The sequence below is a fragment of the Argiope bruennichi genome, chromosome 8 (assembly GCF_947563725.1).
Source record: "Argiope bruennichi chromosome 8, qqArgBrue1.1, whole genome shotgun sequence".
Taxonomy (NCBI): domain Eukaryota; kingdom Metazoa; phylum Arthropoda; class Arachnida; order Araneae; family Araneidae; genus Argiope; species Argiope bruennichi.
This window is the reverse complement of record NC_079158.1, coordinates 112,070,183-112,084,963: the sequence shown is the minus strand read 5'-3', so window position 1 is coordinate 112,084,963 and position 14,781 is coordinate 112,070,183. Positions and strand designations below refer to the sequence as shown.

Genomic DNA, 14,781 nt, shown 5'->3' with positions numbered 1-14,781 from the left:
TCAAAAATGAAAATAAAAAGAAAAGAAAAACACATAATATAAATCTTGATTTTCACCGTTGAGTCGGGAAACACTAAACACTTTTTTGATGAATTATCACTTTTTTAATTAATTACAAAAATGCAATTTTGAGCACTGGAAATGGAGACGACGGCAGGTGACGGAAAGCTATTTTTCTGTTGATTTGATAATATAACACACAAGTGATATTTTCGAAATTTGGGTAATTAAATCTGGCACTGGAGACCACTGGCGAGTATTATATTGTGATGATATAACAAAGAAATGACGGTGAGATCGGGATTATTCAGCACAGGTGAGGAGCCAGAAATTTTTTTGATGGCAAGGAGCCCCAACTCCTTGAAGATATAAGGAGCACGCACATGACGATATGGAGCACAAGGGTATTGAGCAGCAATGTCAGATGAAGGGAACTGGACCGGACCCTGGACTACGGTTTGCATGAAACGATGTAGCCGGAGGAGACGGCAACTAAAGAGCTTCGCCATGGAAACATCGCAGCTGGCGAACCTGGACTGAAGCAGTCATCTTTGGAGCGCGGCGATGGCCTGACCAGCGGATTTAATTTTAATTCTTTTAGTTTATTTCATCATTTTTCACAGGAAACTATCCTTGTCGACTCTTTAATATGTAAGCATTATTTTATGTGAAGCTGAATGCAGTTTAAAGACAGTGAAGATACTTTTGATTTCGTGACGTTGTTTTATTTCATTGTAAAGAAGCAAGCATATGTACAAGCGATGAGCACACAGAAGGACACAGAAAAGTAATGAGTAAAAAGCTCTTGGACATTTTATGCCTGTTCTTATATAACCTATGATTTTGATAGCGAAAATATTTACAGTGCTAATATATTATGAGATTTCGATAGGGATTTTCATTACAAGTGTGGACAAGGCAGGGGAAACACAGGGAGATTTAAAAAAAGAATTTGCCTGATCAGCGGTATTTTGTCTCTTCACGCGGAGTGTGGGAAAGTTAGGCTTTTAGCTGATTCAGCAATTTAACAAAGCTTTTCTTGAATTAATTAAGTAGAGACAGTGGAATTGGAACACGAAATAAGAGAATGAACTTAATATGGGCTAAATTAAGATAAAAGATTGGAAATTAATTAAATTGAAATTAAGAGTTTAAAATAACATTACACACACACACACACACACACACACATATATACACTTGTTTGTCAATATGTCTGTGAAATTTGGTATTCAGATGCAAGATCAAAATAAAGATTTTTAAATTTTGAAAATAATTTGTCTTAGTTTATTTGCATGTTTACATAACTCTAGAATGCAATGAACTAAATAGTTGAAATTTGACATATGCTTTTATCATCTTTTGCAAAATTTGTATCAAATTTATCAGAGCAACTACTGCTTGTTAATCTGTTTATTCATATGTCAGTAAATGTATTAACTATAAAAAAAATTGCAACAAACTGGTTACATGAAGTTTACATCTTGTTTTGATTATAAAATTATAGATCTGGATCATATTTTAAATCCATTTGTTTAAAGTCAAAGAAGGAAAAGGAATACATAATTTTCTTCATTATGTTTTAAATTTTTTACTTATTATTTCATATTTTATACTCGTATTATGAAAGTACAATAGAAAGTTGTAAGGAAAACTTGTCCATCAGTATTAATTCTTAATGCTGACTTTTTCTTTAGAAATTTATTTTTTGATGTAGATTTTTTATTAAATTAAATGAATAAAGAGAAAACACGTGTCAATGAATTATTTGTGTGCCTTATTTATTACAACACTTATTTTCAGTTTATAGCAACTATTATTATTTACATTTTGTAATAGTCAAGTAATTATTTGTATTGCTTTTTTTTGTCTGTTCATTATTATAAATTTGCATTAAATTATTTATTAGTAGATTTATGTAAATGTTTTTACATAAAGTAATGCTACTGAGAAAAATTCTATTCAAATTTAATCGTAATTAATATTTTAAATTAATTATTAGAATTGGAAATATTATTTTTAAAGCATATTGTTTTATTTAAAAATATGTATATGTTAACTTTTTTGTCATAAAAAGGAAGTTTAAATGGTAGTCTAGTAACATATCGATTTTGATGAATAGTTTTCTATTCAAGATGATGAATAATATTTTATCATTTGAACTATATCTGATTTTTTTAATATTTTTTTCATAGAATAATAATAATATAATAATAAACATATGTATGGTGACATGATTTTATATGCATATTTATTTATATATTTTTAGACAAAAATTGTGCTCCATCATTTATTCCAAATAAGGAAGATACCCCATCCAATTCTGATATTCTGGAGAAGCAAAAACCTGAAAAACTCCCATCTAAGAAAAGAAAGGAACAGCAACCTTATCGACCTACTGTAGGCAAATATAAAAAATGTCTGGATTCAAAAACCTCAAATCAAAGCCCTGATTTGACAAGTAATTCTCCCTTGAATTCTGAACTTAAAACTACTCAAAATGGTGATAAAATGCTATCAAGAAATAAAAATTCAGAAAAACGTTCCCAAAATAGTTGGGACGTTATTGAATTGCAAAATAGCACAGGCAATTTTTCAGACTCTCATTCAATTAACGTTATTAACAATTCTTTAAAAATTACTACAAAAAGTAGTAAAAATGATAATGTTTTAGTTAGTGATTCATCTGAATTTACATTTGATGTCAGTTCCCATGGTTTGAATGGGAATTTAACAGGTGTGTATGACTTGCCATTAACAAATAAGAAAAATGTTAAAAGTGAAGGCATTTCAATTAGTGTTCCATCTGAGCTCACTTCTGATGTCAGTTCCCCAGATTTAAATGGGGATTTAACAAGTGTAGATGACATTGCTCAGCCATCAACAATTACTAAGAAATTTAGTAAGATTGATGACATTTTAGTTAATGGTGCATCCCAACTTACTTCTGATTTCAATATGACAGGCCCAAATGGGAATTCAACAAGTGAATGTGTCTTAACATATCCGCTAACAACTAATTGGAATGATCCTTTTTCAATTTCTGATGTACCTATTCTTGCACCTGATTTCAGTTCCCCTTATGCAAATGGGGATTTTTCAAGTGTGTGCAGTTTTGCAGAATCAAATACTTTGTTTGATATTAATTGGAGTGAGGACTATATACCACCACCAAATCTTGCATCTCCAAATACTTACGTAACTTCAGAAATTTTTGAAACTAATCCTTATTTAAACAGATGTCAGCTTTCAAATCTGAATAATTTAAATTTAGAAGATCATTTTTCTGAAAGTCAAAGTATTCATCATGATAAATTGGTATGTTTTCCCCCTTTTTTTTATATTTCAATTTGATAGTCATAATGATAAGTTATGTGATCAATTTTATGTTTACAATCTTTTATTTTGCTCTATTTTATCTTAGTGTAAAATAAAGACTATTTCTATGTTGCAATTTAACATCTAATTACTGAGATGCGTTCCTTAATTACAAATTCTCCTAAATATTAAAAGTAGGTTATCTTTTATGTCTTATGAAAAACTCTTCAAATATTTTATTGAAATACTAATTATTAATTTAACTAATTATGATGTATTCTACTTGATCGGTCCTGCAAAATAATAATTCTTAATGCTATATTTGTTTGAAGTATATTTTCAATAATCTATTATAATAATTAAATAATTATATTTATAAGTTTGGAAATCATTAATCACCATAAATTTTTCAAGAATTTTATTTCTGTATCATATTTTCCAAGATTTACATATGAAGAAATTAAAAGTATGCAATTGAACAAAATTATTAAAATTAAAAATTAAACTTGAAAAAATCGTTCAAATGTTCATTTAAAAATGTGTTGAAATTAGAAATTAAATTGACCAGATATTAAAAGAGGAGCCTCATAATCTGCAATGTCTGGGGCTGATTTTTTTTTTTTTTTTTTTTTTTTTTTACTTTTTTTAATTTCAAAATTATAAGATTTTCCAGAAATTCTTTATTTTTCTTCATATTTATTTTAAAATAAATATATCATTAAAGTTGAAGTGTTATAGATTATGTAAAATATCAAGCTTGATATCAAACTTCTTTGCTGAGCAAAATTGCAAAAACCTTTGACATTTCATTCTGTGCTACTTATTATATTATGTTTTCATGAACTTTGGACAAAAATATTTTGATTAAAAGAAGAAGAATGTTGACTAAACATCTTTTTTTAACTTGCTTTTATGAACATATTTTTAAAAGTGGCTTAAATTATGGTTGATAGTATTTTAATGCTTGGTAAAACTTATTTGTGTTAAATTAAATGCTATATGTTATAAATTATAATTTAGCATCTTTTAAGAAATATCCATTTGAAGTTTCCGAGTCAGAAATTTCTTTTCAAGTATTTATTTCTTATCAAGTATTCATTTTAGATAGATGGAATATTTTCTAAAATTCTTTGCTATCCATGAGCCTCTTTCTTCTTAGTAGCATTTTTTTTCAAATGTTCCTATTTATTTTTCTCATTTTAATCCAGTAATAAAAAGATTAAGTTAAAAGTCATTATTGACATCAGTATGCCTTGTAAATCAAAGTAAACTTCCATTCGTCAGCAAAAAAAAAAAGATAATAAATAAATACCCCTCCTTCCCATCTAAAAAATGGCAAATTAACATTAACAGTTAATTTAAAAATGGAGGAAAAGGCTGAGTTATATTATGAAATGAGTTAGCAAGTTACTTTTTATTTACAAAATTTTTTAATATTGTGCAAGAAAGTTAATTTAAAAACTGTAAAATTATAATATCTGCAAAATATAAACAAGTTTTTGTTATTTTTATTTGCTCTTTTTGTCATATTAAAGAGATTATATGAAACTATGTTCATGGAATCATATTTGTTAATTTGAACCACATTAACATTCTGAACTATTCAAAATTATGTCAGATTTTTAAATTATGCTAGTTTTCAGCATTTTTTAAATGAAAGTGGAATTGTTCCTGTTATGCAAAGATACTGAATAAATGTTGTGAGTGAATTTAGAATCTTTAATTATTAGAGTAATCTAGACTATATTTTGTATTTAGATGTGCAAGTAGAAATTTTCTTTTTTTCTTGCTGGTCAAATTAACTTTATTGAAAAGATACTTCTTACAAAGATTAATAATTGAAATATTCGCCATTTCTATCTATGGTCTTTTGCTAATTCAGTAGATGATGAATGCCTTCACAACTGAAGCAAAATGATCATTGAGCCATTTTTGAATATCTTGAACTTTTTTGAACCACTGATCTTTTTAATATGGGGATATTGAACTGAATAAGTGGTAATTAGAAGGAGCCAAGTCTGGTGAATATGCCACATGCAGTGCAACTTCCCACTTAAGGAGAACATGAATTCATGTGTTTGTTTTCTGTATGTGAATGGAAGTTGTCATGTACAACATTACTTCACATCTTCCTTGGTCTTAAATGGTCTTTTTTTTCTTTTTTCTTACATAACATCACTTAATTTCATCAGTTTGGCTTGGTAATATTCAGTTGTAACAGTTTGACCAGATTCCAGAAGATCACAGTAAATGACTCCTTTCCAAGACACACAATAAATCTTTCTTAGCTTGAGTATTTGTTTTTGGAACTGATGATGATGACTGGTTTGGATCAACCCATGGTTTTGGCATTTAGGATTGTTGTACAAAATCTTCATCATTCATAATTGATTTTGTAAGAAAAAATTCTTTCTTTTCTACCAAAAAATAAAAGCATGGCGATATCAACTCTTCAATTTTTGTTTTCTTCCATTAGTTTATGATGAACTACTTATTTTCCTTACTTCTTTATCTTTTCTGTTGCATTCAATCAAAGTGATATTGCTTTTTGAGTAACTCCTAACTGCTCTGCAAGCTTTTCTGGAGTTTGACATGAATTTTCATCCAATAAAACTTGTAAGTTTTCCGTTTTCATTTTTTTTTTCTGTCTCCTTCCTGCACCTGGATGTGGATCAATCTCATGATAAAAATCTCCATCATGAAGCCACTTTTACAAGCCACTTTTTCACTGAAGAGTGATTTACGGAACATTCAACCAAAGTTAAATTTATCAATTCCTTAGTTTCAGGACCTTTTTTTGGAAAACAGGATAAAATTAATGGCATAAATGTTGCTTATCAACATATATTTTTATAAAATTGATAAATACAATCAATACAATTTGAGTTATACATGCTTGTAAATAACTGAAATTTATACAAAATAAATAAAGTCCAGGCTACATATATGAAAAATGTGGGATGTGTTAAAGTATATTTTTAATTGCAATCAATTTCATGGCTGAGTTTCTACTTGCACACCTATTAAAACAAATTGGGGAATTCAATTTGGGAAAGAACTCGTTTGTGATTTTTATGGTATTAAAGATAAGTGTGTTTAACTAATTTGCATTCTTTATGCTTAACTTGCTTGCTTGCTTAAACTTGCTTAAAATAAGCAAGTTTTAGAAATAAATAATGTGTTGATTCCTGAATTGAGACCCAAATATTTATTGAATAAATATCAATCATTATCTATGACTTTAAATATGACTTTTCTGAGTTCCATTATATGAAATAAGAAATTATTGAGCCTAATTTCTTACCATAGTAAATTAATTACTTGTTAGTTGGTTGTATCTTATAGCAAATGATGCAAACGTGTTTTTACATGGTCCATGGTTTGTCAGCATATCATATATAAGGATTTCTGAGTTAATTCTTTTAGCATATGTGATTGTAATTTTCATTATTAATTAATGAGCTCCCGATGCTTCCTGTTTACAAAAGTGAAGTTAACTGTGTATGAATTTTTTCTGTACCAGAGTTTTACATTTTTCTTCTTTTGCAATTCCATTTTGGGTCTATTTCTATTTTGCAACCTCTTCTGTGAGTATAAGAGATTCTTACATCGATGAGATCTGGCGTCCATATAAATAGAAAGATTGTGGATGGGGTTTGACGGTTTTAAAAAACCGGTTTTTTAAAATAAATTTGACACATTCGAAAACCGGTTTTTAAATAAGGAAGACCGGTTATAAGAATTCATACTATTATGTAAAAATTAATTTTTAACTTATTTGATTTGCTATTCATTCTATGCAACGGGCAGCAAACACATTTTTTCAAAGTTGCAAGTTGCGTTGACCAGTGCTTGTGCAGTGCACAGTTGCGCCTGGAATTCGTCAATTTATGTTTTTTATGAACATCCCTTTTCATTTTTTTTTCTGGTGAAACAAAAGTTTGATGAAGTTCATCTCTTGCTTCTCGTCGGATGTTTTATCTATCGGTATGAAGTCGGTGCTAATAGAAACGTCAGCAATTTGACTGGCTCGTTTCGAAGAACGTGTGAAAGGAATAAATAATTCCCCGTTTTCTGCTTCTTGATCACAGTATTTAATGATATCATATAAAATTTTCTCCGTACCACACCTGAAAGCTTTTTCACACCACTTGAACTACCATATCAATACGAAATATTCAGTTAAAATAAAATGCTGTCAGAAATGACATAACACTCACATACACGTGAAAAAAATAGAACTAAAAAAGTATCTAATGCGAGAAATCCAAGGTCAAATGTGCTCATCGTTCCGCGTCTCATCCCTTAATGAAATGGAATTATCGAAATGTGGTCTCAGAATCAAATCCGTCTCGAGTCGCGACAAATTTGCTTAATATTGTGAAGGTGAAAACTGGAAACAAAAATATAAGTTGTTATATTTGATAAAAATAACATAAGTATTAAGTATGTTTAATTTTTATGTTTATATTTTCTATTTAGCATTTTAAAATTTTAATTTTATTATATAAATTTCTTGTATCAAAAATTAGTGTAAAATAAGAAGTTCTGGCTTCTGTTTAATGGAATTTTAAATAAAACGCAGGGTGTTAAAATATTCCATATTTTCTTTCGCAACGTTTTAACATAAATTATGTCTTTAGCAAGCATCGGAATTAGATTAAGTTTTTTTAATTCCTAGTCAATGTGTAGATTAGATTATTTTAAATTGCATTAATATTAATAGTTAAAATAATAAAATTGTAAAATAAACGTCAAAAATATTTATTCAATAACTTCATTTTTAGATAAAAATGAGTAAGTCGGAAGTTTGGGATAGTTTCAAAAGGTTCGGGATAGACAAGGCAATCTGAAATCATTGTAATAAAATGTTGAGCTGCAAAGGAGCTTCTACGAGCAATCTACATAATCATTTGAAAGCAGTTCATAAAATAACTGTCGGAAATAATATAATTGTTTAGTTTCTTGAAGACCCTGAAGAAATCTTACAAATCCAAAGACACTGAAAGCTGAATTTTCATTATTTGAACAAACGAATAAAAGAACAAAAAACTTTTGATGCCAAACTCAGTAACTAGTGAGCGAGTATTTTCAATTTCATGCAATATTGTGTCCAAAATAAGAACGAGACTTAGCCTCCGTTCAGTAGATATTTTATGTTTCTTTAAAATACTATTTTCTTAGGAGAAATTAAAATTAGTGAAAATAATATAAATATTATTTGAAATTTTTGTTTCAGCTTACATTATTTTGTGCAAGTAATATGTATATGTAATCTTTAATTTTGTTTTTTATATTTTGACTTTGATATTGATTTCGTTTTTTGTTATTATATATAAATTAAAATAAAAAAAAAATAGAATAGGGAAAAATCTTTTATTTTTCCCTATTCATTTTTTTTGACAAAAATTCGAAAACCGGTTTTTTTTTTGGAAATATCGAATTCGAAAACCGGTTTTTCAAAAAGTCGGTTTTTGTATAAACCGTAATCCATATGCCATTCGTCGCACCAGCTTTCCAGTTTAGTAACACAGAACCGCATCTTATTTTTAATCGCTTCGATATTATTTTCCTCAACTAATAAAAATATGTCATCCGCATATATAAAGCAAAAAAACATCATTGGGTAAGATACTATATATGTGCATCCTCCCCGTGATCTGGGCGTCCCGGGTTCGAGTCCCGGTTTGGGCATGGTTGTTCTTCCTGTTCTATCTGTGAGATGTGTGAATGTGCCCTCCTGTAAAAAGGGGTTGTGCAAGCGAATGAGTGATGCGTGAGTAGCAAAGTCGTACTCTTGGCCCTAGTTGGCGCTATTATAAAAAACAAGAGGCGTCCCCCTTAGGCTTAAATCGGCTGTGTTTGAACAGCGGGCTTGTCCGTGGCAAGTGTCATAAGAAACAAACAACAACAAACTATATATGTCATTCATAAAAGTTGTGAAGAGCAACGGGTAAAGGACACTTCCTTGCGGTACGCCCCTTTCGTGCTTAAAAAGTAAGGAAGACACTCCTCTCCATGATATAAATGCTTTCCTTTCTTGTAAGAAATGTGAGATCCACAAAATCTTTCCCAATACTGATAGAAAAGATTTCCCAATACGCGATGGGTGTGTAGGATGTGATCTCTGCTGCATTTTTCTTAGGTTTTAAAATAGGAATAATCTTCGCTATTCTCCAGCTTTCTGGTACAGTCGTGTTCGTCCATAAGTTATTGAATACGTCTAGAATTTTATATTTATTTTCATCGGAAAGACAAGACAACATTTTCTTATTTATCTTGTCAATGCCAGGAGATTTGTTTTTCGTTCTTTTTAATGCGTTTTGAAATTCCCTATAAGAAAACGGGCGGTTCAAACTCATTTCATCATAATTTTCAAGATCATCTGCTGAAAAATCTAAAGGAATACGTACATTTGGTGCTCTCTTAATTAAGTTGGCTGCTATTGCATTTGCTTGAGCAATCGGCGCTATCAGAGTAGTAACAGAAGAGAGAACAAGATTGGATTCACAGGGAAACTCATCTTTGTTTAGTAGGGCTTTAACGATGCTGAAAGCCTGATGGGAAGAAGCTACCTCCTGACAAGTTCTCTCCCAAAAGCTGCGTTTTTTACTCTTGACGTACTTTCTGAGAACTGCTGCCATTTCTTTATATGCAGTCCAGTTTAAAATGGAGGGACATGATTTCGCCTTTCTTAATAATTTCCTTTTAAGAGCCTTAAGGTAATTACATTTAGCATCCCACCGAGGACAGTGAGAGTGCGCTGATTTAGAGAACGAGTAAGATGATGAGTTTGCGCTTACCTGGAAGATATTAGTAAGTGTATCGAAAGAGGAGACAACCCCTTGACCTTGAAAAAGAGCATTGACCTTCTTTGAGAATTGGCCCCAATTAATGTATTTTCGAGTATAAAGAGACTGCATCTAAATTGCAAAGGGAAATAAAAATGGTGCAGTGATCGCTATCATACATATCATGCGAGATCTCTATAGTAATCTTATTGATTATATCTGTGGAGCAGATGGACAAATTTAATAATGAAGGGGCTTGAGTCCCCTGGTATCTGGTATATTGTTTCATATTAAGCAAGCACATATGCTTGGTGCTAATCCAATCCAGGACCAGGTTTGCATCGGAAGATGAATGATCGGTCCCAAGTGCTGGATGGTGTATATTAAAATCCCCCAGTAATACGAAAGGAGAAGAGATTTGTGAGTATAATGATTCCAATCAGTTATCTTCAAATTTACCTCCAGGAGAAGTAAAGATTGATAACCGTGAGTGGGAATTCAGAATTTGGAGCAATCCATATTTTAACCGCTAAGACCTCCACTGTTGACGGAGGAAGTGTGTGTGAAATTACCTGAGCTGGACTATTCTGCTCTACTGCAATTAACAGTCCACCTCTAGTAGAATTTTGTTTTTCAGCTCGAAAGATTTTGTTGTTTTTGAGAGAAAAATATGCAGACGCATTGAGCCATGTTTCCTGCAAAATTAAACACTGGGCCGACGAAAAAGGGAGAGCCTGCAGCCAAGGGATCTTATTTTTGATCCCCCTAACGTTCCACTGAATAAACCTCATGGGAAAAAAATAAATAATAATAAAAAAAAAATTTTAAAAAATTCTTTTTATTTTTTAAATTAACCGATACTGGAGAAATTCTCCGCAACACTGAAATGATTTATTTCAGCAAGGGACCGTTGATCGTGCACAACACCTGGGCTCAGTACGTGACTATATTCAAGATTGGATTCCAGAAGGGCAATTTTAGATTGTAGCGAGTCAATCGTTGCCCTTTGAGTCTCGATTTGTTTCCGGAGAGTAATATTCTCTTCACCTTGTTTTTCTAAATTTCCCTGAGTCTCCCCAATACGTGCAATGCACTGTCTGTTGACTTCTTGGAGTTTTAAGAGTTCATTCCCTTGGGATAGTAGAGGTCTGTTATTTGTTTTTTTGGAATTTCGGTACACTGAACCGGCGGATCGTCCTTTAACTTTTGCGCAAAAGATTGCGATTTTGCTATCCTCCTTGCTTCCAGAAATGATGTCTTTTTCTCTGACCAGATTTATAATCTCTTTTTCAAGACAGTAAAAACTGCATTTTTTGTCGAGTGCATCGTGAGCCTCTTCGCATCTAAAACATTTAGTGGGTAACTTACAATCATCGGCATGTGAGCCCCCACAATTTTTACATCTTTTATCGTGTTGACACCGGAGCTGCGTATGACCGAATCTTAAGCATTTATAACATATCGTAGAATTTTCTATAAATTTGGTCACTTTGAAGATGAGTCTGATGATCTTTATTTCAGAGCGATTTGTTTTCCCAATTTCTTCAATAAGAACAATTGGGATAGGATCTGCCGTCCCCTTCTTTTTATATCTAACAATTTTTGTTGCAATAATATCCTGTGAAGATAGTTCCTCGTTAATTTCCACTATGCTGAAATCCGTGTCAACATCACGGATGATGTATTTTGTTACAATGTTCGTGTCAATGATACGAATCCTTGCTTCCAAAACACTATTGACAAAATTAGTTACTTTCTCCACTGAGCTTAAGTGCCGAGTAACTAGAACCAATTTTTTGTATTTGTTTAGGGAAAAGGTGTCTTCTTTATGGGTAAGTGGTCCGAACGTGGCATTGATTGTTGTGGGTTTGATCCATGACGACGGACCATTATTACTATCAATGCACAATTTTATTTTGGGGCAACCCCTTTGAATTGCAATGTTGGTTTTATCATACTCCGAGAACTCATTTGTTAAAATGTAATTAATCTTCCTATCCTTAAATTTCCCCTCAGATTCTTAAGTCTTCTGGTTTCCTCTTCGTCATCACTGACGAAGAATCTAATTGGATGCATCCAGAATTAAAAATTGCAGTAACCGAAACAATTAAAAAGAAAAACCAGAAAAATCCTACCTTGATTTTTCAGAAAACCAGTACCAGCCTCCTTGACACCCCACAAATAAAGAGAAAAACGCTTTGCAGTCAACGCAAAATATGGAAACAAAACCTGAAAAACAAACTAGGGAACAACCCCCAACAAAATCGCCATTACACTTTGTTTAGAGAAAAAAGAAAAAAAAAAAAGACTACAAACAAACCAGACTACAAAACCAACAGCAAGAAAAAGCACAGCCTTTACTTCAAGCCGCCTTCCTTCTTCGCACCAAAAAATAATTCAAAATGGAGAGCAAAAAAAAAAAAAAAAAAACACCTTCTTCCTTTACTTCCAGCTGCCTTTTTTCTCAAACACAGAACCTGTCCATTTGCATTCTGAATCACAACCGTCAACGTTCAATGCAAAACGTCTCCATTTCAATTCTGAGTTGCAAATATCGCTTTCTAGCTCTAAGCAATTCATCGAAAAAAATGTTCTCACATGATAACTTGAAATTTTTGACAACCAGAGGAAAATTCCATTGTAATAATATTAAACATTTTATCGTAAGATCTAACAATATTAAATATTTTATTGTATGAATTATCAAAATACTACATGCAACCTAACCTAATGGGTGAGCTAAATAACTGTATATCTACTTACCTTATGTTTATAATATGTTGTAAACTTGCACTAGACTTTAATATAGTTGTAAATATGGTATATTTCTAAAACCGTCGATTGTTTCAGTTAACTTTCTTCTTCCCATATTGCTATTATTGTTCTGAACATTATTTTAGTTCATCATGGTGGGGCCCCCCAATCGCGGGACCCCGGTGCATAGCATCCACCGTACCCCTTAGATAGCCGGCTTTGTTTTTTCTGTAGGTCTTTGATTAATAAGTCTTTTGATTATGAACATTAAAGGCATCTATTGTAATATGGGGTAAAACCTTTATGCGTAGAAAATATTAATGTGTATATAAATGAAAAGAAAGAAAGCATAGAAATGATACACAAAGGGAAAATTCATTTCGTTCGTATTTGGAAATTTTTAATGAAATGCTCCAACTGATTTTTAATGAAATGCTCCAGCTGATAAAGATTTTCTTACTATATTAATAAGAATTATCCAAAGCCGATTGCTGTGAATGGTTTTGCGATTTCTGAATTAGCCCATCCATCATCATTTGGGATCAAACTTAAGATGCTGTGATACATCTTTAAAGTAATATCCAAACCATGGTTCTTCTAAATTTTTTCAGTTATTCCGCTAAATATCACAAATCGTTTGTAATGCCGGGTTTACACTCGGCTAGTTATAAGATGGCCAATAGTAGGCAGTGTATGTGTAGCGCAATTATGTACAGCTCATTACGATCGGTTATTCATATGGATTGTATTTCCAGAATGATTAATGCAGATTATATTTGAAATTAAAATAACCGAAACTATATCAAGTCGACATATTTTTTATTCCATCACAAGCAACTGATGTTGCCACTTCTTAAAAAGACAAACTGGCAAAAACAAAGATAATAAAATAAAGATATAGTTGCTACATCACTCCTTCCCCAGTAACAATCGAGTTACGATATAGCTTACAACATGCATTTTATACAAATGTGAGAGAAATAGATATATACAAATAAAATTAAATGAAAAAAAAACAATGAACAGAATGTACTTAATCTCTGTAACGCACTGGAAATCTTACAAGTCTACCACAACGTGTAATTTTTTCGTTTGAACATTTTTGTTTAACAGATCTGATGGTTGTTTTTCAGTTTCTGGATCTGCTGTCGTCAGTGTTTCGTTGGGCAATGTTTGGGCATGACCTGAGTCCAGAAGAGGAATGTGAATATCAGTTAGCAGATATGCCGGTTTTAATCTATCAATGGATACATTTGTATCCTTGCCCTTAATTTTAACAGTGAAATATTTATCATGTCTTTTTACAATTAGAAAAGGGCCATTATACGGTGGTTCCAAAGGCTTCCGAATTCTGTCAACGCGTATGAAGACATGTGTACTATGGCCCAAGTCTTTGTGAATGAAAACAGATTTAGAAGATTTGCGGCGAGATTCTAATGGTTTTAACTGTTGCATCTGTTTCTGTAGATCTTTTGCAAACGTATCGGTATCCCAGCTATTTTTAGGTTTTTCGAAAAACTCTCCCGGCAACCTGATAGGTTGTCCATAAACCATATGGGCAATGGTGAAATTGGTATCTCCACGCAGCAGCTCTTAGTCTTAATAAAGTTTGAATCCATTTAATGGAATTATGCGCTCTTATTGCGGCTTTTAAGATCCGATGGATCCTTTCAATTTTCCCATTGCATTGTGGGTGGTAAACTGTTGTTGTACTTATAGGGAAACCACATATAATGTCAATATTTGTAAAAAGTTCAGACCTAAATTGACTACCTTGATCGGTAATAACATGATAAGGCATTCCGAAACGTGAAATAAAATGATGATAAAATTCTCGAGCCACAGATTCGGCGGTCACATTTGCTAAAGGTATGACTTCTATCCAACATGTGAATCGGTCGATGCAAGTAAGACAGTA

The 14,781-nt window shown here is 31.7% G+C and overlaps 1 protein-coding gene across 2 annotated transcripts in view; it reads left to right on the top strand.

Moving 5' to 3' along the window:
• LOC129980822 (terminal uridylyltransferase 7-like) overlaps positions 1–14,781 on the top strand; it is an 85,844-nt gene that overhangs the window by 17,378 nt on the left and 53,685 nt on the right. For both annotated transcript variants that reach the window (XM_056091223.1, XM_056091224.1), the window contains one exon: positions 2,270–3,318. In XM_056091223.1, coding sequence (XP_055947198.1) covers positions 2,270–3,318 — 1,049 coding nt within the window. The remainder of the gene's footprint in view (positions 1–2,269; positions 3,319–14,781) is intronic.